At 38.5% G+C, this 25262-nt stretch overlaps 2 protein-coding genes across 2 annotated transcripts in view; one reads left to right on the top strand and one right to left on the bottom strand.

The window, feature by feature from the left end:
* Positions 1–3007, top strand: part of LOC123675880 (Krueppel-like factor 13) — a 191569-nt gene extending 188562 nt beyond the window's left edge. Inside the window, exon 3 of the mRNA XM_045611421.1 lies at positions 1326–3007. Within this exon, the coding sequence (XP_045467377.1) occupies positions 1326–1461 (136 nt within the window). The 3' untranslated portion in view covers positions 1462–3007. The remainder of the gene's footprint in view (positions 1–1325) is intronic.
* An 839-nt stretch (positions 3008–3846) lies between these two features.
* Positions 3847–24501, bottom strand: LOC123675878. Its single transcript, XM_045611420.1, has 3 exons — positions 24212–24501; positions 18432–18607; positions 3847–4158 (listed from the first exon to the last, which is right to left on the bottom strand). The coding sequence occupies exons 1-3, from the start codon at positions 24417–24419 to the stop codon at positions 3973–3975; spliced, it is 570 nt and encodes a 189-aa protein (XP_045467376.1). The 5' UTR covers positions 24420–24501; the 3' UTR covers positions 3847–3972.
* Positions 24502–25262: the final 761 nt, after the last annotated feature.

Here is a 25262-nt window from a genome sequence, read left to right as displayed (position 1 = left end):
TTATAATTTTGAATCTATGTCTGTTAACTAGTCTCCTTACTTTCGATGTCACATGTATAATTTTATTGTTGTCATTATCTTTGCAATGTGTCCTGATTTTTTTGCGTTTGGGTTTGAATCTTTTGCTTTTGTCTATCTTGTATGTTCTTCTGTTGGCATCACTTCTCTGTCCATCTCACGGAGTATTTCCGGTTATTCTTTGGACTATTTTCATCTCTGCTGACTGCATTAGCTGGCGTGTCTTCGATATTTCAGGTCTTGTTTCTGTCTCATATGTTAGAATAGGTCTTATAATGCTTTTGTACAGCTTTAATGTCAATACCCAGATATTTTTTGACGAATATGGAATCATTGAGTTTTAAAGCTATTCTTGTTACCTTTACCACTTGTGTTCTTACTTCTGTCGCCTGTCACCTCAACTAGAGATTTCTATAGGTCCAAGTAATTAAGCTTCATCACTTTTTGCCTGATGCTCTCTTTCACAACTAATTTACATCTGAGAGATGTTTTGGATTTGGTCATGCACTTAGTCTCGGATGATATTATAATTCCAAGAGATTGAACTACTGTGTTGAACACATGTAGAAGCCTCTGCAAGTCATCTTCACTTTCTGATACGAGAACTGCGTCATCCGCATTGCATATTATAACTTTTTGTTAGGTACCGATCCAATTTTTCTTAATTTAAAGATGTTAGCATTGGGCTCCAATGATAATTTTTTATTATGAAGTAATTTAGATCATTTCCAAACACAGTTGAGCGTAAAACCAGCGCAAAACCTGAGAGAATGTACCACTGGAAGGAAATATAATGGCAACAAGGATGGTTGAAAATAAGGACTCAATTTTGTATCCATTTTGACTGCGTCCAGCTTGGTTTTTTCTTCCCCTGCAATAGAAGGCACCACCAAATAGTCTTCAGTTTAACTGAAATTAACGTAACCCAACTTAAACTACTATAGAAAACTGTCTTGTGCAGAACTCGAGGGTTTTGTCGATATAGGAATATACATTTTTTTTGTGTGTTGATCCGTAAATTGTATATTGAGCTCTCTCACATCCGAAAATCAAGTGTGGAAAACCATGTGGGTAAAGGGGACAAGGAAACTGGGGAAACCTGAAAGGAGCTAAAGGTCGGGACACCCTCTCAAGTCAGCATTACAAATAGCGACGAAACACCTTTATGTCCTTATTTCCCATCGTTCAAACTATTCTGTCTACAGACTATGTGAATCATTTACCGAAATTTTGAAATTTTATCATTTCAAAGTTGACCCTTTATTTTTGGCTTGAATTTATCAAACTAATACCCCATTTCTTTGCAGCAAACATGCGAGGAGACACCCAAACTTCGATCCTTCCGTTCTGAGACAGAGAAGGGCCCCGAACAGAGCCTTCTCCATAAACTCAAGCGACGGAACACCATCGGACGCGCTTTCCGATTCTGCACCAAGCCCGTGAATAACTTGGAGAAGGGAAGGCGAATATTGGACGTTTTAGTTTTATTTAGTTGACCGTTTCGCTACTCAACACGAAGACGTTCTATTGGCGATTTTTTAAGGGTCCCTTGGACAGGAAGTGACGTGGGAAAGCTTCAGAATAAAGATAAAATCCAATGAAACTGATATTTGAAACAATTCAGGTTATCCTGAAATTCCAGGAAATTTTGTTAGAAGGTACAACGTTCATGAATAACTGGAAAGTCATATAAACATCCAATTTTTTCCTGAAATATCAGATTAAAAATGATAATTCTCTTGTGATCATTGAAACAGTTGATTCTGGACAAACGTATACAAGGAGGGCCAAAAAAACTTTACACCCTGACTTTCCAGCTCTGAAATGAAAATCAAGGTAGTCCTCAATTTCTGATGTTTGGGGAAAAAACTGGTTACTTCAATATTGTGCTTCCTTCCTTCAAGTATTTGAACTTACGGCGATGAAAAAACTCATATCATTTTAAAGCTGAAAATCTAGGTGTAGAGTTCTTGTTGGTCCACACAGTATTTCAAAAAATGTAACGGCATTACAGTGTTCAATAATTTAAAATTTGTATATCAGATTACTTCATTGCGATTTTCGAAAAAAGAATCCACCTAGAACCATGTTAGATTCTGAAGCTTTCCATAAAAAAACATTCCAGTAAAACGAACTGGAAGAAAAAGACTGAAGATCTTGAAATTTTGGAACGATCAAATCCATTAAAAGTACGGGGATTGATCTTCAATAGTTGAGACTAAGTATCTCTTCCCTAGAACCTTGTGAAACCCCTTTTCCATCATAACTTATCACAGAGAATGAAATGATTGTTGATTTTGATATTTTCGATACATATCTCCAAACTATCAGAGGCTTTTGTGATCTTCGCTCATTGTATACATACCCACTGAAAAGTCATTGTAATTTTTTTAACTTCTTTTTTTATTGTTTTTTTTTTCTTGAAAAGCTTGTAATTTGAAGTATTCAATACTCTTTTCGGATTTAAATTTAATTTACTCACCTTTGTATTGAAATTGTATTTTTATTGACAGTACAAAGTTATGTTGTATTGTGACATTGAAAAATATCTGAATTACCAAAATAGATTCATGTTAATTGGTGAGTTACTCAAAATTCAATTGAGAAAAATTTATAAAAGGAATTCTGTAACTCATTTAAAATGTTGCGTTAATCAAGAAAGAATTATATTCGATTGATTTCAAAGCTAACTTATTAGTATAAAAACCTTAGAGAACCAACCTTTGCATATTCTTGACCAATCTAGCTGCACTGGAGAGATTCAGTACCTATTTTTCCAAAAAGTATAATCGAATGTCTCGCTTTCAGTATATATTTACGTTCGTAGGGAATTAAAGACTATAAAAATATTATTTCGTGTATTCGGATAGGACAAAAAACCTGTAAATATTGTAAATAAAATAATATATCAATGTTTCTGTTGATTATTGTGCCAGCAGATAATTACCAATGTTGAATTGATTAAGTGAAAATAAATAGTTTAAATGAAGTGTTTCATTTCTTTCCCTTTATGAATAATCAGTATTTGAGCAAATATGAATATTTTATTAATTGAATTTAATCACTTACTTTTAGATAACTCAAAAGTCTAAATCAGTTAAGCCTTATCTAAAACTGAATTGTTAGAGGAAATTAGACAATATCGTCTCAATATTTCGAAAGGATTACCAATAGAAGGTTTCATTTGGATGTTAAAGAAGAAATCAATAGATGCAGCATCATATTCTTTTCAAAAAATTCTTCATGACCAATTCGCACATTAGCAGCTGAATGTTATCAATTGTGCGTTGGCAATCTTTCACGTGATCCCCAAAGAAAAAGTCTGAAGGCTTTAAATCACAGAATCCCGTTGACCAATTTAGATCACCTCTTCAAAGAATTATTCGCCATTTTTAGGCTTAATTTGAACGAATTGTTGTCACTGTGTTTTATTAAGTCACTATAGTCCATTTGAAGTCACTACGTTGCACTACGGAAGGGTAGGTGAACTAATAACACCTACGTAGTGACTCTGTCTGTCCGAGAGGTGGCGTTATGGGCTTCGCTCCACACTCTACTGCGGCCTCGGTGGGTTTTTAAGGGCCTCTGCGTTGCGTCAGATACGCCCCTCCACGATGTACTGGAAAGATGAATTTGGCAGAGATCACTGCGTTGCCAGATTGATGATTTCACCAGTGATCTCAGGATTAAACACCGCAATCCCCAGAGAAAGAGCGCACCTTCGAATTCAGCTCGAGAAAGACTTGCTAAATTAAAAAAAAACTCATTGAATGCCCGAAATCAAATCACCTTGAAACACCAGTAACGTAAACACAAAATCAAACGGTCCAATGTTGACATATTTATTTCAGTAGGAACACAAATTCACGGGCGAGTGAACTCGACCGGAAAGAAGCGCTGAGATATCGCATAAAGACGTCGCATCAAATATGCAAATGTTTCCATTGTCCGGCGTCACAGTTCGGCGTCGTACAAAGCCTCCGTTATCGGCGTCGAGAACGTCGAATTCCTCTTGAACGGGTTCTTGGGATCGGAGACCGCCGTGAACCGGCCCGGCTGTATCTCCTGCCTCCTGTTCTCGAATTTATGTTGCCAGAAGGACATCGCCGCAGATCCGTACAATGGGTACTTTTGATAGAGCTGCAATAGAGAGGTTTATGTCAGAGCGGTCAGGTGCATAGCCGGCTTTATCGTGATTCGTATTCCGTCGATTGGAATTGGTTGAGGTTGGATGAAGATGTTTTGGATGGGTCTTGAACTTTCTGATTTTTTTTTAATGAACATACATAACATAAATTCGTAATAAAGGGAGCATAGACCATAACTTAAAGGGCATGCTGAAGGGCAGAAGAATACTGTAATTTCTTGATCGAGAAGAAATATTGAAAATAAAGCAACCTACTTAAAAAATGCATTCTTTATGTTCATTAATTCATTTTCTTAGATATAATTAATACTATATTTATTTTTTACAATCATATCTATACATCTTATAGTTTTGTCTATATTTCATATATTTTTGTGGTTTGGCCCATATTTGCATTTTTCTATATATCTTCACATTTCGGATGTATATAATAATTGTAAACAGCTAATAATCTCACCTGAGTAGTAAATGTCGAATAATAATAAAAAAAAAACATAAAATGTCGTGAAAAGCCATGAGAAGGTGCTTTTAACCCCCCTAAAATATGGCATGGACGTTCGAAAGGTTGAATTCGATTCCTTCACATCCTTGAATTAACATAAGTTCAGATTACAGAGTTAGGACGATTGAAATCAATCACATTATGTTAAGACAATAAGTTTGACTTCGACAACACGAAGATAGTAGATTATGAAAGTAATAAGGGGTCTTCCAATAAGAGCTTTCAGTTTGAATAGCCAGCTATCTGTGTAGATGTCACTTTTGAAAGAGTCCTCTATCAAAATTCGACAAGAAAAAATCTACGCCATCACTAAAAATGCTTCAACAACGCATCAAAATTGTGTTAAAATTCACTAAAAGAAATGATGAAAATTTTGCAGTTACAGTTTGCAATAATAATAAACTTTTGGGTAATTCTGAAGCACCTTCCGGCAAAAGTGAAACAGGTGGAAAAAATTTGTGCTATTCGGACAGATTACTGATGTGAAGAATCGAAACCATGTGCGTCGCTCGAGAGCAACTGAAAATATCGCTGCTGTAGCTCTTAGTATTGACAAAAACCCAGTTTGTTCGATTATTCATCGATGTTGGGAATTATGTATTCCACAGATGACATAATACCGTATTTTGCGTGAGGACTTGGGTCTTTATGTTTTTAAAGTTAGGTTAACACAAGAACTCAAGACGATTGTTCACCAGCAACGTCGTATCTTCGCTGATTTAATCGATAAATCATCTTCAGTGATGATGCCCATTTTCACCTGCGAAGCCGAGTTTCCACATTTGGGGCAAGAAAATCCAAGAATGATCATTGAAAAGCAATTCCATCCTGAACGTGTCACTGCATGCAGTGACACGTTACAAAAACATTGATACAAAAACATGTTTTTGTATCAATTTTTCAAGAAAAGTCTCCTGGAGTGTTGTTTTTCGAAGAGGTGATCACAATTGGCCACAGAAATCTTGTGATTTAACGCCTTTAGACTTTTTTCTTTGCTGCTCCACAATCGATTCGAGATTTATCCTTGCAGAGATCCAAATTTTCTTCAATTTTCCGAAACCGTCAAAATCCCTCTTCAAACGAAAACCCAAACCAAAAAACAAGTCACAACACACACTGCAACCCGAAAACGATCACCCAATAACCCTCATTTACTATTCACCCCGAAAAATTTAATAACCATCCTCTCTCCGGTAACATCCCTTCGAAAAATAACCACCTAGAACATCGAAACACTGGCGGCACAGATAATGCAACCGAAATAACGCAATCTCCCTCCTTTGCCGTTCTTGCCCCGTATCAGAATTTCCGTTTCAGGGGTGGGGGAGTGGGGGTTGGCAGGCGGAAAATATGAAACAGCACCCCCGGCGGGCACATTATAATATATTAGAGGAATACATCATCCCTAATAGTAATCTCTGGAAATAACGTTTTGAAGTCGGTGCGCAACCTATCTAAACCGTGAAATGAAAAGGAACAGCCATTTGTAATCACGGTCTCGAGCGGTGTTATATGCAAAGAAAAAAAAGCGGAAAACGGAAACAGCGAGCGTTGCAAATGGAGTACGTATCAGGATATTTAGACGTTGTGGAGAACTGTTCGGCTGCGGTTTCTGTTTGTTTATCGTTACAATTCTTTTTGCATCGGCTGTAAGGCTTTGTATGAAGAAACTGCTCATTTTGAAATGCGGTTATTTCTCCATAAAAAGATAATTATTTCGTTTATGTGCCTTAGATGTAGTAAAAGGTTTTCCAATATATTAGGTACAACTTTGCTTCCGCCGTTTTGCAATAATAAATAAAAAGATCGTAGATGTCATACAATAAGCAATAAGGAATTTGTAAACATAACTCCATCGTCGATTTGTGTCTGCATCATAAAGTTATTCTCGATTGAACATGTCAGCTTACGAGCCAAATTATCATCATTTGCGGGAGGTTTTAATTTTCTACTTTAATATGAAGAATTCTGAGGTTGAGGCTCATTGAATGTTCTCAAATACCTATGGTGAGGCCGCTATTAGTGAAAGAACGTGCCGATAGTGGTTTCAATGCTTCAAGAACGGCGATTTCCACGTCGAAAAAACCAGCATTGCGGTGGAAGAGAGAAGCTTTCCGAAGATGCAGAATTGGAGGCATTACTCGATCAAGACTCGTGTCAAACGTAACAAGACTTGGCAGGATCATTGGGAGTGACGCAACAAGCCATTTTAAAATGCTTGAAAGTCAGAGGAATGATTCAGAAATAAGGATATTGGGTGCCGTACGAGTTAAAGCGGAGAGTTTTTGAACGGCGTTTGTTTGCTTGTGAGCAGCTGCTTGCAAGGCAGGGGGGGATTTCTGCATCGCATTGTGACTGGAACGAAAAATAGGTTCATTACGATAATCCCAAGCGCAGAAAATCATGGGGATATCCCGGCCATACTTCCACGTCGATGGACAAACCGAATATTCACGGTTCCAAGGTCATGCAAAGTATTTGGTACGACCAGCTCGGCGTAGTGCATTATGAGTTGTTGAAACCGACTGAAACAATCATTATCGTTATCGAACGCAATTAATGCGTTCGAACCGCGCATTGAAAGATAAACGGCCGCAATTCAACGAGAGACATGTTAAAGTGATTTTACAGCATGACAATGCTCGACCCTTGTTGCGTAAGTGGTCAAGACATACTTGGAAACGTTGAAATGGGAAGTCCTACCCCTTCAAACGTTGCTTCCTCGGACTATCACTTGTTCCGATCAATGACACACGGCCTGGCTGACCAGCACTTCCTGTCTTTTGAAGAAGTAAAAAATTGGATCGATTCGTGGATCGCTTGAAAAGATGACCAGTTTTTTCAACTCGGGATTCGTACGATGCCCGAATGATGGGAGAAAGTAGTGGCCAGCGATGGACAATACTTTGAACCATAAATGAAGTTTTTTACTATAAAGCCTCGAATTTCTGAAAAAACGGCAGAAGCAAAGTTGTACGCCTATGATCTTCCAATTCAGAAACATCCTATGTACTAATTGATGTATTCATTTTATTCAAAAGGATGAAGAAAATGTTATTATTATTTGACTAAAGCACAAAACTAACTTAGTCTACAGACTCATAACAGTTGATCATTCAACCCGGCAGCGTACAGCCGAGCACCCAGTGGCAACGCTAGGGGGGTCCCCTAAATTCTGCTGCCCCCCCCCCTAAAATTTGACATACTAAGGTTAAAATAATTACAGGATTGGCAGAACTATAATTTCGATTCACTTTGGACCCCTCAAAAAAAATCCGGCCCTCACTTGGCCACCCCTGTTTTTGAAATCTGACGTCGCCACTGCGAGCATCCGACTGTTCATGAAGGACAATACGCTGTATTAGTGTGACGTCACACACCGCCATTTTTCGTTCTCCTGTCAGTGTTCGGAATCCAAACAAACAAATTGTCATTCAAATTAGTACGTTGTCGTTGAAGAAATTGGCTTATTTTAATAAATAAGATTATTTAAGCAACGATTTTATAATTGTTGATAGACAAAAGGTACGAGATTAATGCCAGTAAGTTCGAACTTGAAGTTCAACTAATAAACACGACTTTTTACAAAATCTGGGGAATGAGACAGGATTCAAACTTACTGGTATTAACCTCGTTCCTTCTGCATATCAATTAATACTGAAATCGTTCCTCAAATACTCTTATGGCCGCCACTCACGAAGCGTTTCTTCCAGCGTTTGGTAGCTAGCGTCGAAGAGATTCCAGTCGGGCAGTCAAGTTCATACTCTGATTTAGCTGTCTGACTGGAATCTCTTCGACGCTAGCTACCAAACGCTGGAAGAAACGCTTCGTGAGTGGCGGGCATTATTTATGAAAATAAACCAATTCCTTCAACGACACCGTACTAATTTGAATGATAATTTATTTGTTTGGATTCCGAACACTGACAGGAGAACCAAAAATGGCGGTGCGTGACGTCATCACTAATAGAGCGTATTGTCAACAGTACTTCCCCCCCCTCTCCATTCGGACCGAATTCGAACGGGCGTAATAAATCAAAGGTGCCGCCATCCAGACATTTGTTGCATCACGACCGCAGGCCGCCGTGCGTGGCGCGCCCTCTGGCGGCGGAACCGGACGGGGCTCTGGGGGGCCGCGTCGGGACGCTTCGGAATTCTATATTCAGCGTTTCAATTTCCTTTAATGTCGGCGTTCTGACCGCCTCGCTAATAAGGCCGAACCGCAGAGTTGCATTAATCTCAATTAGGCCGCTGGATGGGATGCTGCGGGATGATGAGATCGCCGATTGATTCCGTGGCCGCCCCGACGCCCGTCGTCTCTGTGAATTGGCGATTTTCGCCTCGGAGGTGGGCGCCTATTTCCCTTAATGGTGTGCGATGGGATTTCTCGTTTGCCGGGAAGAGTTGAAATTGAGGTTTTAGGGTTGGTTTTTTTGGCGGACGTCGCGCCCTCTGGTGATGATTATCAGGGGACTGGTGTGTAGGGAAAAGAGTAATTCAATTATAAAACCAGAATGTGTCGAAAAGAAAAGAGTTGTGACGTTGCATTCGATAGCCTCAATTTAGAAGAACACGATGTGTCTTTACATCACCAACTTGTCCCAACAGCTCAAATGTTTCCACCAGTTTCACTATTACCTGCCAAAAAGGTGCTTCACGACGACCTAAAACTGCTGCAAAGTTTCCACCATTTTTTAAAAAATTTTAACAATTTCAATACGTTATTGCATAGTGTATCGTTCCATTTTTAGTGAAAGCGTTGATTTTACTAGCCAAATGTCAAAAACTGACACCTTCAAAATTGACAGCTGCTCTAAAGTTATTATGGAAGTGCTAAAGGAAAAATTGATTAATTATGCAAGAATACTAAGCTCATTTTGATCTGGGTTCTTGGTCACTCATCAAAGGGAACAAAGAGGCTTTAAAATCCTTAGAAAGAGAGCACGAAAGACTGTCTCGAAACTTTTCTGTGGAATAGGGGAGAGTTTCGAGAGAAGGAGGAAAGACACTGGTGGAAGCTTCTAGGGAATCAACAAACCTTGAAATACTTGCCAAAAAAGATGCACAAACTCCATTCATTGGCCTAGAATATTTCTGTGGTATAGTTTAATGTACCTACAAGAAGGAGTTTTAGAAGAAGAAAAAAACGGAAGAGAAACACTCTGGCGGAATTTTCCTGAATTGGATCATTCCAAAACATTTATTCGAAACTTTGATACTGCCTGATCTAAGAAGTATCTGGATCTTAGCATGAATCTCTATCTCCTCACTGGATTCCTAACAGGCTATTGACGCCTCAGGAAGCACCTCATGAGAATGAATCTAGCAGAAAATGACGAGTATCGATTACTTGGAGAGGAGGAAGAAACTCCGAATCACCTGGTGGCGGAATGCCTCATAATCGCTAGCCAACGGAAAAAATTGTTTAGGACAAGAGACTTCTAGAAGTGAGGAAGTGACCTCCTTGAAGCCATCCCAGATATTTACAGGTTTACAGACCTCAAAAGTATGCTTCAGGAAAATAAATTACTATCTCACGAAGACGTGATTCCCGAAGTTGAAAGCTGTTTCGTAAGCAAATACCAATCTTTGTTCAGAAGAGGTATTGAGAAGTTAGAGGAGCTTTTGGAGTATAGGGTGTCCCAAATTCGATGCCCACTGAAAGTATCTCGGGAACTATAACATTTTAAAGAATCTTCGAGGAATTAGAACATCTTATTTCTTTCTCGAGTTACAGGACAAACTAGCTTGGATTCTGTTCGAGATATTCGAAAAATTCTCAAACGTTCTGAAAGATATTTATGATCTGCTTTCTGATATCTTATTATTTCCAAAAAAAGGGATAAGGGGTATTTGAAGTTTTTTTCTCTAAGTCAGAGATGCTCTCAGTGAGCATCGAACTTGGGACACCCTGCTGTACGCAGGCGGGATTCTTCGAAAAAACCTTGTGTCATCTTCGAGAGACGAACGTGTCAAATCTCACCTTCCCACTTCCGGAAGCTGCGTGACGATACCGGAACCCCTTTGTTCCTTACCCTGCCCATTGTACCCCGGCGCAAACACTTCCCCAAACTCTCTCACGCTCCTTCCGCGAAATCAGAGAAGTTGGACAAAACAGTTCCAACTTCCAAATTGCGGAGCAAACAACCCCCTCCCCCCCCCCATTTACTAACATTCTCCCACCCCCCGACACGTTTCCGGTATTTATAATGAACGTCGAACTGGGCCTGATTGATTCTCGTTCTGTCCCGGAGCAGCGCCATCTATCAATTATCGCCGCGGCTGAGTCGGGAAGGATCCACAAATCAAAGGATCGGGCAGAAATGAATTCCTGGGGCGCGCCATGCTCGCGATCCGAAAGGGATAAAATTCGATCCGGATCGGAAATAACTTATTCCCGTAAGAAATTAGGCCGGGAAAAGTTTTCGCCGAACGTTCGAGAGATGGATGTCGGCCCAATAAGGATGTCCTGGTTTGATTTAGAGGGGAGGGGGGTCGGTTAGGAGTGGGGGAGTTGGCCGGACGTAGGTTCGACTGCGGTTCTTGTAGGTCGGATATTCAAACTGGCGTCCATATATGTATATATGATGTATATAGGATGTATATGGGATGTAGATAGGATATATGTAAAAAAGTTTGAGTAGACGCTGACAAACATAAATATTTCTTTCTTATTAAGCTATTTTACAGGTATCTCAACTCTACTTAGGTGTTACCAAATAAGTGCGAAAATTTTTAGGGAGTGAATCCTTGTCAACAATTTAAGAGGGTCCTTCGTGTAAACAAATGATTTCAGGCTTTTCTTTAAAAAGTCACACGATTTCAAAATGAGAAAAAAATTATTTGATGCTGAAAGGTTAAGAAAATAGCATTTTGTGATAATTTTCCACCAATAACAAAATAACTTACTAGATTTTTTCGATTCTATTCACAAGATCCTTTCATGAAAAATATTGTAGTTTAATTTTTTTATGATGGAACCATTGCTTTTACGGAACAACACGGGAGTTGAAAAATGTTTGCAATGAATCTTTATTTACAGACATATTTTCAAATTGAGATATTTTGTTTTGAACAGTTGCTTGGATTGATTGAATTATAAAATACTTCTGGCTCTAAGTACCTTGTGCGATTATATGTATGATTGCTTGATTCGGCTTCAGTAACTTGTGGTGTTTGTGCTTGATTTGTTTGTAATAAAATACGTATGATTTTTACTGTTTAATATATATTAACACAAACACTGTATAAAATTATAATATTAATAACTTGTGAATACTTGAATATGTATGATTGTTGAGTTACTGATTGCCGGTGTGTTAAGTGATTGAATATTGAATATAACTGTGAATGGTGGATTGTCACTGTGAATAGTGAATGTTGGAAGCCCTCTCTGGTGGTGGGGCAATGGTGGGAGAAAGCATCGAAGCAGGATTCTTCTTCTTCCTCTGTAAGCCTTAACATCGCGGCCACCTTGAAAGGTTGACTTTCAATAAAGGATTTTCATGACCTTCCTATTGTCAGGCGACAGGTAATGACTTGATTCTTGTTAGATATTAAACCTCCATTGACAGGGGACTGATTATTGTCCACTCCTCGATGAAGATCCGCGATTCTTCCCAAACGCCATTGATGTTGTGCAATCTGCTGTGGTCTTGGATATCTTCAAAGGTGTATAGGGAATTTCTGTGAATTCCCTTTGTTGTGCAACCATCAATGAGTCACCCACAAGGAAATGTTTAGGTGTAAGGGGGATAGGTCATTAGGATCGGAAGACAATGAGGTAATAGGACGTGAGTTGAGCACAGCTTCAATCTGACAAATAACTGTATATAAACCGTCAAAAGTGAGATGAGCGTTTTTAACAAATCGAACCTAAAGGATAGTTTGCAAAGTTTTAAATTTTTTGTTGAAATCATATTTCCAACAAGTTCAATATGGACAACCTCAGTTATGAAATGAACAGATATATGATATGCCTTTACCAATTTCCTAGATCTTAATTGAACAGTACTAATGGGATCTGCAAAGTCAATACCAACAATAGAAAATTGACCTTACGGAATGAGCCTTGAAATAATATAGTTTTGCAAAAGATTGTTTTCTGAATTGACAATTGTGAAATTATGTGATTTTTTGAATTTCCGCTATATGATTACTGACAAGTGTTCTCTTTAGAGAACGGATATTCAATGTTTCCGTACAAAACTTAAAATAAATTTAATCGGAATTTGGACTCCGAATTAATCCTTATATAATATCAATTTGATTATCGAATATGAGAAGATTTTCTGAATTTGAATTTTCGATGGGTTCTTTCTTGTCTTGTACTTCCAAGTTTCCAAAAATTTGGATGTTGTTCATTGTTGTTATTATTTAAATTGCAAAGGACGGGTGAATTCAAATGCCTTTGGTTATTAATTGGGCCTGAAACGATCCAACCTAGTTTGGTATTCTGTAATGTGGGGCAATTATGATTATTTTTAATTTGTCCAGGGATTAGGACATCGAAGAATATACTAGCACCCAACAATACATCAATAGAACCGGATTTGTTAAAGGAATCGTCAGCTAGGGTAATGTTGTCTGGCAGATTTAAATTTGAAATGTCGAAAGAATTTTGAGGCATACGATTTGTAATTTTATTAACAACTAAAAATGTGTCTTTAGTTTGATATTTTCGATCATTTGAAATAAATGACGTCTCCAATCTCCCTTGAATATAACTTGCGGAACCATTAACACCTATAACTGGGAGATTGATTTTAGAAACTTTGAGATTAAGTTTTTTGGCTAAAGATGAAGATATAAAATTGCTTTGTGACCCAGTATCTAGAATTGCTCTACATGGTATTAATTTTCCCTTTGAGTCACAAATATTGATTTTAGCTGTTGGTAATATTACCTGAGAACTTTCTGAGAATAGAGAATTAGTCGGCTTATTTTCTAGTATCGAAGTGAAAGTCGAATTTGATTGATGGGTTTTTGGATTATCGTTTTCTTCTACCTGAGTAGGTACTGAATAATTACTAGATGCGTGATTTACCGAGAAATTTGGACTTTTAGTATCGCTTTCAGTATTGTTATGGAGTAACGTATTGTGCCTTTTCTTACAAATTCGGCAATTAGAAAGTGATTTACATTTTGACTGTGAGTGATTATCCCTTAAGCAATTGGTGCAAAGCTTGGTTCTCTTAACTGCTTCTAATCTTTCGTTTGTAGACATTTCTAAGAATTTATGACATTTATAATTGAAATGATTTTCTTTACAAAATGGACATGTTTGCTTTTGCGTTGCTAAATTTGTATGTATTTTGTTTTCTCGATAGGGATTAGTTGAAGGTTTGCTTTTGTTTTCAATTGTTTCCAAAAGTTGACATCTTTTAGACAGGAAATCAGTCAACTCTGATAATGTGGGAAGTGTTTTATTATCTAAATTTGCGTTTACGAATTCTTCCCATTCTCTTTTGGTGATTGAATCCAATTTTGATGATAATATATATACCAAAAGAGTATCCCAGCTTTCAATGGGTTGATTTAGAGCTTTTAATGATCGTATATTTTTATTGAAATTATCAAGAAGTTTTCTCAAATGAAAGTATGATTCGTTTTTGACAGGAGGTAGTTCAAATATTGATTTTACGTGTGTATGAATGATTAATCTTTTGTTTTCATACCTTTCTTTCAATAGTGACCATGCTATACTATAATTATCTGAGGTAATTTCTATTGATCGTATTAACTCTGCAGCTTCCGATTTCAAACATGATTTTAAGTAATAGAATTTTTGAACATCAGAAAGTTGAGAGTTTGAATTTATTAATGAATCGAAGGTATCGTGAAAGGTTAACCATTGCGTATAAGAACCCTGGAAATCGGGTAAGGTTAAATGAGGCAGCTTTATTGAACTTATTGGATTGTTCGAATGAACAGATCCGTTTTCTGAAGGGCAAGTTTTTATAGAATTTTTGGAAATTAATTCGAGTGCCTGAGCTTCTAAGTCAAAATACGTTTCTTCGAAATATGCTCGTTCGTCATCATCTATCTTCCCGGTTTCTAACTCGATGTTGCCTTGAATTTGATCGAATTGGTCATACAACGTTCTCAGTTTTTCTAATCTACCGTTGATTTGATAAATGTCCGTTTTACAACTTCCATCCGACAGATTAGATATGAAATTGCTAAATCGAGTTAGTTGCCCTTTGATTTGTCCTCTTTTGAGTTTAAGTGCTTCAACCATTTTGATTTAGTTATATATATACTTTATTTTGTCAGGTTAAAACTACTCAAAAATAGGAAATTGATGTGGATAATAATATATAGAAGGATAGTGGATGACTTACTGTGTTTTTCTGCTGTTTCACTGATTCTTGTGAATTTGGCTATCGAAGGACCATGAACACTTGCGTGGACCTTCTTGTTTGATGTTATATTCAATCACTTGTTTCTTGATTAGTATTTTCACTGATTCGTTGTGAATCCGGCTCCAAGGACCATGAACAGTTGCTTGGATTGATTGAATTATAAAATACTTCTGGCTCTAAGTACCTTGTGCGATTATATGTATGATTGCTTGATTCGGCTTCAGTAACTTGTGGTGTTTGTGCTTGATTTGTTTGTAATAAAATACGTATGATTTTTACTGTTTAATATATATTAACACAAACACTGTATAAAATTATAATATTAATAACTTGTGAATACTTGAATATGTATGATTGTTGAGTTACTGATTGCCGGTGTGTTAAGTGATTGAATATTGAATATAACTGTGAATGGTGGATTGTCACTGTGAATAGTGAATGTTGGAAGCCCTCTCTGGTGGTGGGGCAATGGTGGGAGAAAGCATCGAAGCAGGATTCTTCTTCTTCCTCTGTAAGCCTTAACATGTTTCATTGAAAGGTTCTGATGAAAATGCAATTGGGAGCGCATGTTTGACTCCTTCAAAAGACCACAAAGTTGATAAAAAATATTAATAGATAGCCTTTTTATTGATAAAACATGTCCGCAAAAATTTCATTTTGTCCAGTCTTCTACCTTTACAAGAGAAAAATGGTAGTTATTTAAGAAAAAACTTGAAGCGTTAAGCTGAAATCTTGATAAAAACGGACAGCACCTAGGTGGTTTAGTCTACTAACACCAAGAAAATTCTCAAATCCCCAAGTTTAACTAAAAGCCAGCTTCATATATAAATGGATTGGTCACCCATCCAGATACCGAACCTACCCGAAGCTGCTTATCAATATAGGGGGATGAGTTGAACAATATATCGAATCCTCGGGAACCTCTCACCTCAATGAGTGGGATATATGACCCGGAGGATCGTTTTGCGAATCCGGGTCGAATCTTATTTTCGTCATGACCCCGATATCTCGCGCGAACTCATCACACAGATCGGGGGGGAGACCCGCCGCCTTCTCCACCTCCTCCTCGTCATCATCAAGAGCGTCCTCGATTCCCTTTGAAGACGAGGCTCGAAATTTCCTTTTCGGGACGGATGTCCCGTTCCCAAGATTCGCATTCATCGGGGGGCACTCGTGGTCGCTTGGCCAACGGACCGTATTCTTTTTTTTTTCGGAAGGGCTGTTGAACGGCCGTGTCTGTGAAATTTCGAGGGTCATTACGAGTTTTCACCCTCGGTTTCGTCTTCTACGGCCGTGGGAGGTGCGACGGCGACGCGAGAATAAATCTGGTTTTTTTTTTCGTTGAACAACGAGGAATTAGTGTAGAAAAGCATTTATGTAGGATTCCGCTTTTTTTCTCTGTAAATATACTTATTGACAAAGGAACTACAACACCTAGAAGGAGCTGTTTAAATTTTATTTATTCTTTTTTTTTGTAAAACATAGATAGTATAGCAAGGAGTAAATGATTGAAATTTGAAGAAAAAAACGAAGGGTTTACAATTTATTTAAATAAATTTGTTAATATCTAATATGTTTATCCACCACAATTATCTATACACTCCCCAACACGTCTCGGCATAGATGCAATAAAATGGTCTATTTCTTCTTGAGAGATACTATCCCAATCTACCTGTACTTCATATCTCAGAGCCACCATAGTCCGTGGGGGCTGGTATAAATTTCCAAGCCTTCTACCCATGCCGTCCCAAACATGCTCTATGGTTGAAAGATCGTGGGATCTGAGTGGTAATGGCAAAAGATTCACTTGAGTCGCTTCGAAAAAGTTTAAACTAACTCTGACAACATGAGGTCGGACATTATCTTGCTGAAATATTGGATTCTCGAGCCGGTTAAGGTAAGGGAGAACATTTGGCTCAACCATTTCTTGAAAGTAACGCAGCGCTGTCATGTTACCTCTAATAAAGACTAAAGGTACTGTCCGGTGTACATGACGCTTAACATCAAACTGAAGTTCACGTCTTTCTCCCCGACGTCGTCTAACCCTTCTTCGGCCATCATGTGTACCCAGGGAGAATCGAGATTCATCAGAAAAGACGACCTGATGCCATTCCACATTCCACTGTTGACGTTTTCTGAACCACTGCAATCGTTGCCGGCGATGCTCAACCGTCAGAGGTAACACAAGATGGGGTCGATAATGCTGCAGTCCAAAAGACCTTATCCGGCGGCCTCAGTGCATATTTGTGAATTCTGAGAGAAATTTAAGAAAAATTTGAACTTGATAGATTCCTATTGGAACACCCTACAGTGTATTCAAAATATTCTACAGCGTGTTGAGCCCATAATCGATAATTTCGAAACGGCACATTTCCCACGTTTCGCGTATATCAAGAAAAGCGGCCAATATATCTAATCAAGAAAACTGGTTCTCATTACGATGAAAAATGGAGGCATCGTTTCCCACAGCGCCTATGCCCCCAATTCCGTTTATGATCGCCTGTAATGGCAGACCATGGGAAAATTCAAATTAATTTCCCGATATATTATTATGACGATGCGAAACGCGCGAGTAACATTTCATCGTGTTTTGGAATAGAAAATTCTACACGAGGAAGGCTCGGTTCGTCATGGTGCTTTGTTGAAAAGGTCTTTGTCGCGAGGAGAACAAGCTAGATCGGCCCAACGACTATTTCAAGACATAAAGTGTCGTTATCGCTGAGATTGTGGAGGGGGTTTTTGAATTTTCCGAATGTCTGAGAAATATTGGTGTACAACTTTGCTTCCGCCGTTTTGCAATAGATAGCTGAAGTAATCGATTTGTGTCTGCATCATAAAGTTATTCTCAATTAAACATGTCAACTTACGAGCCAAAATCTCGTCATTTGCGGGAGAATTTAATTTTCTGCTTTAAAATGAAGAAATCTGCGACTGAGGCTCATCGAATGCTCACAAATACCTATGGTGACACCGCGCTATTAGTGAAAGAACGAGCCGAGAGTGATTTCAACGCTTCAAGAAAGGTGATTTTGACATGTCGAAGACCAGCATGGCGGTGAAAGAGAGAAGGTTTTCGATGATGCAGATTTGGAGGCATTACTTGATCTAGACTCGTGTCAAACGGAACAAGAATTGGTAGGATCATTGGCAACAAGCTATAAAAAAAAAGCCTGAAAGTAACTTTGAACCATCTAGATTAGCTGTAATTTTAAAAGAGTGACTAGTTAGCCAAAGTAACTTCAGATATACTCTTTAGAAGAAGTAACCTTTCTCATAACTAGAGACATCTTTGACAGCTCTGGTCTCAAATTGGAACTCAAGGGGAATAAGAAATTCAATAATATCATAATAGCATCGTTGTATAGAAAACATAGTTACTTTTGCAATATTATTCAACTCACTTCTTCATGCTGAGAATGCAGCTTGTCCTCTGGTACAGGTTCAAAGCCTGGAAGATGAAAATTTCCATCGTATTCGCTACAGTACTCCTCCACTGGAGGTGGCTTATTCCTATCGTGGATGGCTTCTTCGTATGATTTGTCGAGGCACTCTTTGATGAAAAGTGCACGTCTCTTTCCTGAAACAATGACTGTCATGAAAAATCACGTAAACTTCAAGATGATGATCTACTGATGAAGAATAACAGAATCATGAATTAGATAATTCGTCTAGCAGAATTTAGGCTAAATGTTGACCATAGAAACACGTATTGCCACCAATGTGAGTTGCGATAGACCTGGAAACTAAGGATATTTGATTGAAAGTCAACAGTAGCAATCTACGTTGTGTGAGTTGGCAAAAATGATCTAAGTATACATGATACAGTTGACCATTCTCGAAAATTATTCTTTCAAAAAAGTTGTGGAACTATATTCTCCTTTTTCTGGTAAAATCTACAGCTTTTTGCACTTCGAATCCCAAGCCAAACGAGCTGATTCGAAAATTCGAAACGGATTAATTACAATATTCAAACTGAGCTCTAAAGGGGGCCATCCACTACAAACGAAATCCGATAGTCTCCCGCGCAAGACCGACCTTTAGACCGCCATATACATTCCAAAATAATCCATCTCGATGTCGGACTGCTCGAGCCAATTTACAACCGGGTAAGTGGGCACTTCAAAAAACGTGACCCTGAATGAAAATCATCCAGCTTGATGGGAATTACGTCTGTAGATGGACGTATAAGTAGCTTACCGTTCAGAACGGGCAATAATAACATTCCCCGGGGAAGATCCACTCGGGGCATAACGGGAATTTGTTACCCTATAAAGTTCCCTTTATTAAGTGTTGTCGGGACTTCATGCATACAGCTCCTACGGAACGTGGCGGCGGGCCAAAGTACGCTTTATGCACCTGAGTTTTGGGCACAGGCTGGGGGTTGCAATATCACCAGGACAATTAATCCTTTACTGTGTTACGACTGCCACCCCTTCGTCCCCTCCCGCTTGGAGTTGGAGGGTTGCTCCATGTGCATACGTTGGAGACGCTCGGGAGAGGTGGGTGAATTAGCGTGTTTCAGAATGAGATGCTGATCCTTGAGGGTGTGGATCCTTTAAGACGACAAGTTCTTGTAAACCTATGTCCTAGTCCTCTCAACTTTGGAGCTACATGGTGTTAAAGTTTCAATGAAAAAAAATTGTTATCATATCACATACAGGTAATAATGTTTTATACCTCAGTGATGTATTTTGTTTATTTACCGAAATAAACTCTATTATTATTATTATTATTATTATAACTTCAACAAAAATGCTTTGGTTGTGCGAACGGTGATTTTAAATTATTCACCTTATTATATTCGAGTGTACACGTTGAAAATAATGTGATATAGGACCAAAACGACCTTATTTCAAGATTATTCTCAGTGTGCACTGATTTTCAATCCAGGATCTGCAAATAACATTTGACATTATTCTCCCCTCAGAGTAATAAACATATATAGAGGGAGCATTTGTCAACATATAAACTATCAAATTTGACATGAAGCGCGCGGAAATAAAAACATATCAGTGATACGATATTTCACTCAATTCGCGAGTTTCTCCACAAAGAACGCACTTCTTATGTCCCATAATAAATCAGCGTTTCATATTAACTCAAAATATATTGTAATAAATACCTTAATATATCAGAAATTCAGAAAACAAACTCCAAGCGCGTCAAACGACGTGAAACAACAGATGACACTAGATGAGTTGCCAAACCTTGGTTTTCAGCAGGTAGATACAGAAAATAATAAATATTCTGCTTATTATAAATTCGACAGTTAGGAAAAATTTAGGATTCCGAATATTCAAATTTGCATATGTAATCGGGGATCACTGAAATAAATATATTTCATTCAATATAATATACATTCATAATGATATAATTGTGGATTTGAAAATAAAGGGTGTTTTTTTTTAGAGCTATAGAACTTTAAATTGCAATAAAACAACGATGGATTATTCGATTGACATGAATTTTATTTATCCGCAAGATAATCTTGTGGCATTACATTTTAAATATGATTTCTGGCATATAACCGCTACGGCTGGCTCGGATGTAGTCCAATCTGGACGTCCAATTTTCGATGACTTTTTCCAACATTTGTGGCCGTATATCGGCAATAACACGGCTAATGTTGTCTTCCAAATGGTCAAAGGTTTGTGGCTTATCCGCATAGACCAATGTCATACATGGCCCCACAGAAAGTAGTCTAGCGGTGTTAAATCACAAGATCTTGGAGGCCAATTCACAGGTCCAAAATGTAAAATCAGGCGGTCACCAAACGTGTCTTTCAATAAATCGATTGTGGGACGAGCTGTGTGACATGTTACTCCGTCTTGTTGGAACCACATCTCCTGGACATCATGGTTGTTCAATTAAGGAATGAACAAGTTAGTAATCATGGCTCTATACCGATCACCATTGACTGTAACGTTCTGGCCATCATCGTTTTTGAAGAAGTACGGACCAATGATTCCACCAGCCCATAAAGCGCACTAAACAGTCAGTTTTTCTGGATGTAACGGTGTTTCGACATACACTTGAGGATTAGCTTCACTCCAAATGCTGCAGTTTTGTTTGTTGACGTAGCCATTCAACCAGAAGTGCGCTTCATGGCTAATGGACGTAGTGCGCGATACGTATTCCGCACAGAACCATTATTTTCGAAATAAAATTGCACTATTTGCAAGCATTGTTCAGGCGTGAGTCACTTGCCAGCTGTTAAATCGGTCGCCATCTTGAACAGTAATGCCAACTTAAAGTTATATACCTCGAAAAAAAAACACCCGTTATGTTTATCACTCTATGATTCCCCCCTCTCAACTTTCTAGAGTCGAATGATTGACAGATGGCTCAAGCAAATCAAGCAATCTGGAACCCAGCCCTTTATTCCGGAATCCATGCAAATCCGTAACCACGAATCTGTCAACGACTCGTCCGAATTCGCCAAAACAGAACGATTCGGATGGTTGATGCCACTTTGGCAATATAAAAACCGAGTGTCATTTGTAGATTAGTGGCGCGCGATGAAAGCGTCCAATTCATCACTGTTTCCGTCGAAACAGCCCTCGGCTCTGATGCCGTGCGTGGCATTCGTCCGAATAAAATTCAGATAACAGCCTAACAGGTAGCCATTCAGCGGGATACATATATATATGACCGAGTAGAAAAATCCACTCTCCGGAATCGGTTTTGTTGTTTTTAACCCGGTCCGATTAGATCGGAAAAAAAGGGTTGAATCGCGAGATTAAACGTTTTAAAATGGCAGTTGAACGATCTGATCAAAGGGGTGGGAAAAAGGTATCGAAACTGCAAACGAGCGTATCTTATTTGGAGAGGACGAAATTCGTTTTTGTTGGGAATGTTTTGTATTGGGTGAACAACTTTGCTTCCGCCGTTTTGCAACAGATGGCTATAGCGGTAATTAATAGATCGTAGATGTCATACAATAAGCTTAGGTATTTGTAAACATAACGCCATCGGAATATTAGTCGATTTGTGTCTGCATCATGAAGTTATTCCCGATTAAACATGTCAGCTTACGAGCCAAATTCTCGTCATTTGAGAGAGGTCTTAATTTTCTGCTTCATTATGAAGAAATCTTCTACTGAGGTTCATCGAATGCTCTCAAATAATAATAATAATAATAATAATAATCCCTTTATTTCTTAATGCAAATTTACAATTCTGCAGTAAGAGTGACGTCATAAAATTTAATTCACATAATGAAATAACAATGAAACATACTTCTATAAAGATGAAAATAAACATCAAATTTCTCAACTATTTGTGAAGTCTGCACACTTCATAAAACTCTTGTATGTTATATGGTTCGCAGATTATCAGGAAATCAGCTAGCTCTTTTTTCAAGTCTTTTAAATTTCTCATCTCATGGAATCTCCTTGGTAAAGCATTAAAAATTTTTATATGGTGAGCCCGCTATTAGTGAAAGAACGGGCCGAGAGTGGTTTCAACGCATCAAGAACGGTGTTTTGACGTCGAAGACCAGCATGTCGGTGAAAGAGAGAAGGTTTACGAAGATGCAGAATTGGAGGCATTACTTGATCAAGACTCGTGTCAAACGCAACAAGAACTGGCAGGATCATTGGAAGTGGCGCAACAGTCATTTCAAAACGCCTGAAAGTCATGGGAATGATTCAGAAACAAGAATTTTGGGAAAAAACGGCGAAGGCAAATTTGTACGCCTTCCGGCGAACTCAGCATACTGACAATTCGAAAAAATGACCAAAATCAATCGGGGACCACCTAAAGCTCCCACGCCCGCGCGGTTCCCGCCTTCAACAAGCGGAATAAATCAATTGAGAGTTGGGGAAGTAACTTTATTATAACTCAGGAGGTCGGCAGTCTAATTGGTTGATGTACGAGGTCCCTAAGTTATTTATGATAAGGCAACTTATGTCACCTATAAATACCTGGGCTTACTTGGCAAATCGGAATATCTGGAAACTCAATTAGCGGTGGGCGACAAACTTGCAAACGTTGTTCCGCCCAGGTTTTCCAGTGTGCGGTTGATTTCTCTGCAGCGAATAACCAATCGGGTTAGCGCCGGTGCTCATTTGGTCCGCTGTTTAAATAGGTTTCGCCCGCAAATTTGTCCGCGTTGACGTGTCTAGCTTTGAGCGACGGTAACTTTTTACGTCTGTATCCTATTTCGGCGACTTGAAGTTGAAATCTCACTTCAAACAGGGTTGAATACTCCTGCGAAAACTGCAGGAAGATTCATTCATTCATTCAATGCTCGGCTCGATCGCCTGTGATAGTTTCGGTCGGTTTTAACAACTCATAATACACTACGCCGAGCTGGTCCCACCAAATACTGAGCATGACCTTGGAACCGTGAATATTCGATTTGGCTATCGACGTGGAAGCATGGCCGGGATATCCCCATAATTTTCTGCGCTTGGGATTATCGTAATGAACCCATTTTACGTCTCCAGTCACAATGCGATGCAGAAATCCCTTCCGTTTTTGCCTTGCAAGCAGCTGTTCACAAGCAAACAAATGCCGTTCAACATATCTCGGCTTCAACTCGTACGGCATCCAATTTCGTTGTTTTTGAATCATTTCCACGACTTTCAGGAATTTTAAAATGGCTTCTTACGTCACTCCCAAAGATCCTTTCAATTCTTGTTGCGTTTGACACGAGTCTTGATCAAGTAATGCCTCCAATTCTGCACCTTCAAAAACCTTCTCTCTTCCACCGCCATGCTGGTCTTCGACGTCAAAATCACCGTTCTTGAAGCGTTGAAGCCACTCTTGGCATGTTCTTTTACTAATAGCGTCCTCACCATAGGTATTTGAGAGCATTCAATGAGCCCCAGCCGCAGATTTCTTCATATTAAATCAGATAATTAAAACCTCCCGCAAATGACGAGAATAAGGCTCGTAAGCTGACATTGATTGATCAGAATAACTTTATAATGCAGACACAAATCGACTAATATTTCGATGGCGTTATGTTTACAAATAGCTAGGCTTATTGTATGACATCTACAATCCATTTATTTCGACTATCACTTACAGCTACAGACATCTATTACAAAACAGCGGAAGCAAAGTTGTACTCATTTTCAGTGGCAGTCATATGATATAAAAATAAAATTCTGAACTCCGACATTAAAAACAGGGTTTTTGTTAGAGTTTCGTAAGTAGCCAATGAACTACTCACCGACCAGCTGATAGTCATCTTCCTCAGGAGGTGTATATGTAGCCCTCATAGTAGAATAGATGCGATGAGCAGCCACTTTTGCTTGTCCATCTCTCATCAACCATTTTCTGCTGTCTCCTCTATGGTTCTCTCTCCAACAACGTTCGGATATAATGCTATCGTCATCCTTCTGCTCTCTGCATCCAAAATCCTCGTCTAATTTCTCCATAACGAGTTCCAAGATTAATGAAGGATGCTTAACGTCATCGACGAAATGGCATACTATTTGCCAGTTTTGATAGATCAATGTGCCGAATAGCGTTCATTAGTAAAACAGGCATGAGTTTTCCACAGATCCTATTATAACTTCAATAACGATCAAATAGTTCTCTGTCCCTCGTTTGTATTCCAGTTTCTAGGCGACATCCCTGGTTTGGGTGTAGAAATTGGATGATAAATTATATCATAGATTACCCCATCGTGCATAGAAATCATGTACTGTATATTTTTGTGGTTTCACAAAACTCCCATTGTCGTGGTCGTAATAATTTCTGTGTTCAACCATAGATTTTGAACTAAATTTGTTTTTTTATGATTTTGGTGATACAAACATGAATTTTTGTATAAGACATGAAGTCAACATATTCCAAAATCGAACAGTAAGGGCCTAATCACATTTGCTTACTTTCGTTTCGAGTTTTTTTAGTTTTCGTATGCAATGCTCTGTGGTTTCAATCAATTCGTAGGCGTTTTTTGGTCACAATACTTTTATTTATGTGTAGTACAAAAACTGTGATACAATCAATAGATTTTCATATATTCGACGATAGGTCAAATTTTGAACTTCATAAATAACAATCGGTTAAATATAAATTTGTTATGGTTTTTTTATTGATGCTTTCTCAGAAAATGTAACCCTTCCTGTAAGGCTTAGTTATCAGTGGCGTAACTAAAGTTGACTGATGAAAGGGGATTACCCCACCATTCGAACAGAAAATTGTTAGATATTACGCTTTGAAAATGTTTCCCTTCTCCTCACAATAATAACTTTTGAAAGAGCAAAATCTTTTAA

Source organism: Harmonia axyridis, chromosome 3 (assembly GCF_914767665.1).
Source record: "Harmonia axyridis chromosome 3, icHarAxyr1.1, whole genome shotgun sequence".
Classification (NCBI taxonomy): domain Eukaryota; kingdom Metazoa; phylum Arthropoda; class Insecta; order Coleoptera; family Coccinellidae; genus Harmonia; species Harmonia axyridis.
Note: the sequence above shows the minus strand (reverse complement) of the source record. Positions and strands in the feature narration are given on the sequence as shown.

Bases quoted from the DNA above. Each gene is read 5' to 3' on its own strand.
- LOC123675878 (XM_045611420.1), bottom strand. From the start codon at position 24,419: ATGGAGAAATTAGACGAGGATTTTGGATGCAGAGAGCAGAAGGATGAC. The intron at 18,608-24,211 runs GTGAGTAGTTCA...TCATTGTTTCAG, and splicing joins AGATGACTATCAGCTGGTCG to GAAAGAGACGTGCACTTTTC. The intron at 4,159-18,431 runs GTGAGTTGAATA...TCTCTATTGCAG, and splicing joins TGCATTCTCAGCATGAAGAA to CTCTATCAAAAGTACCCATT.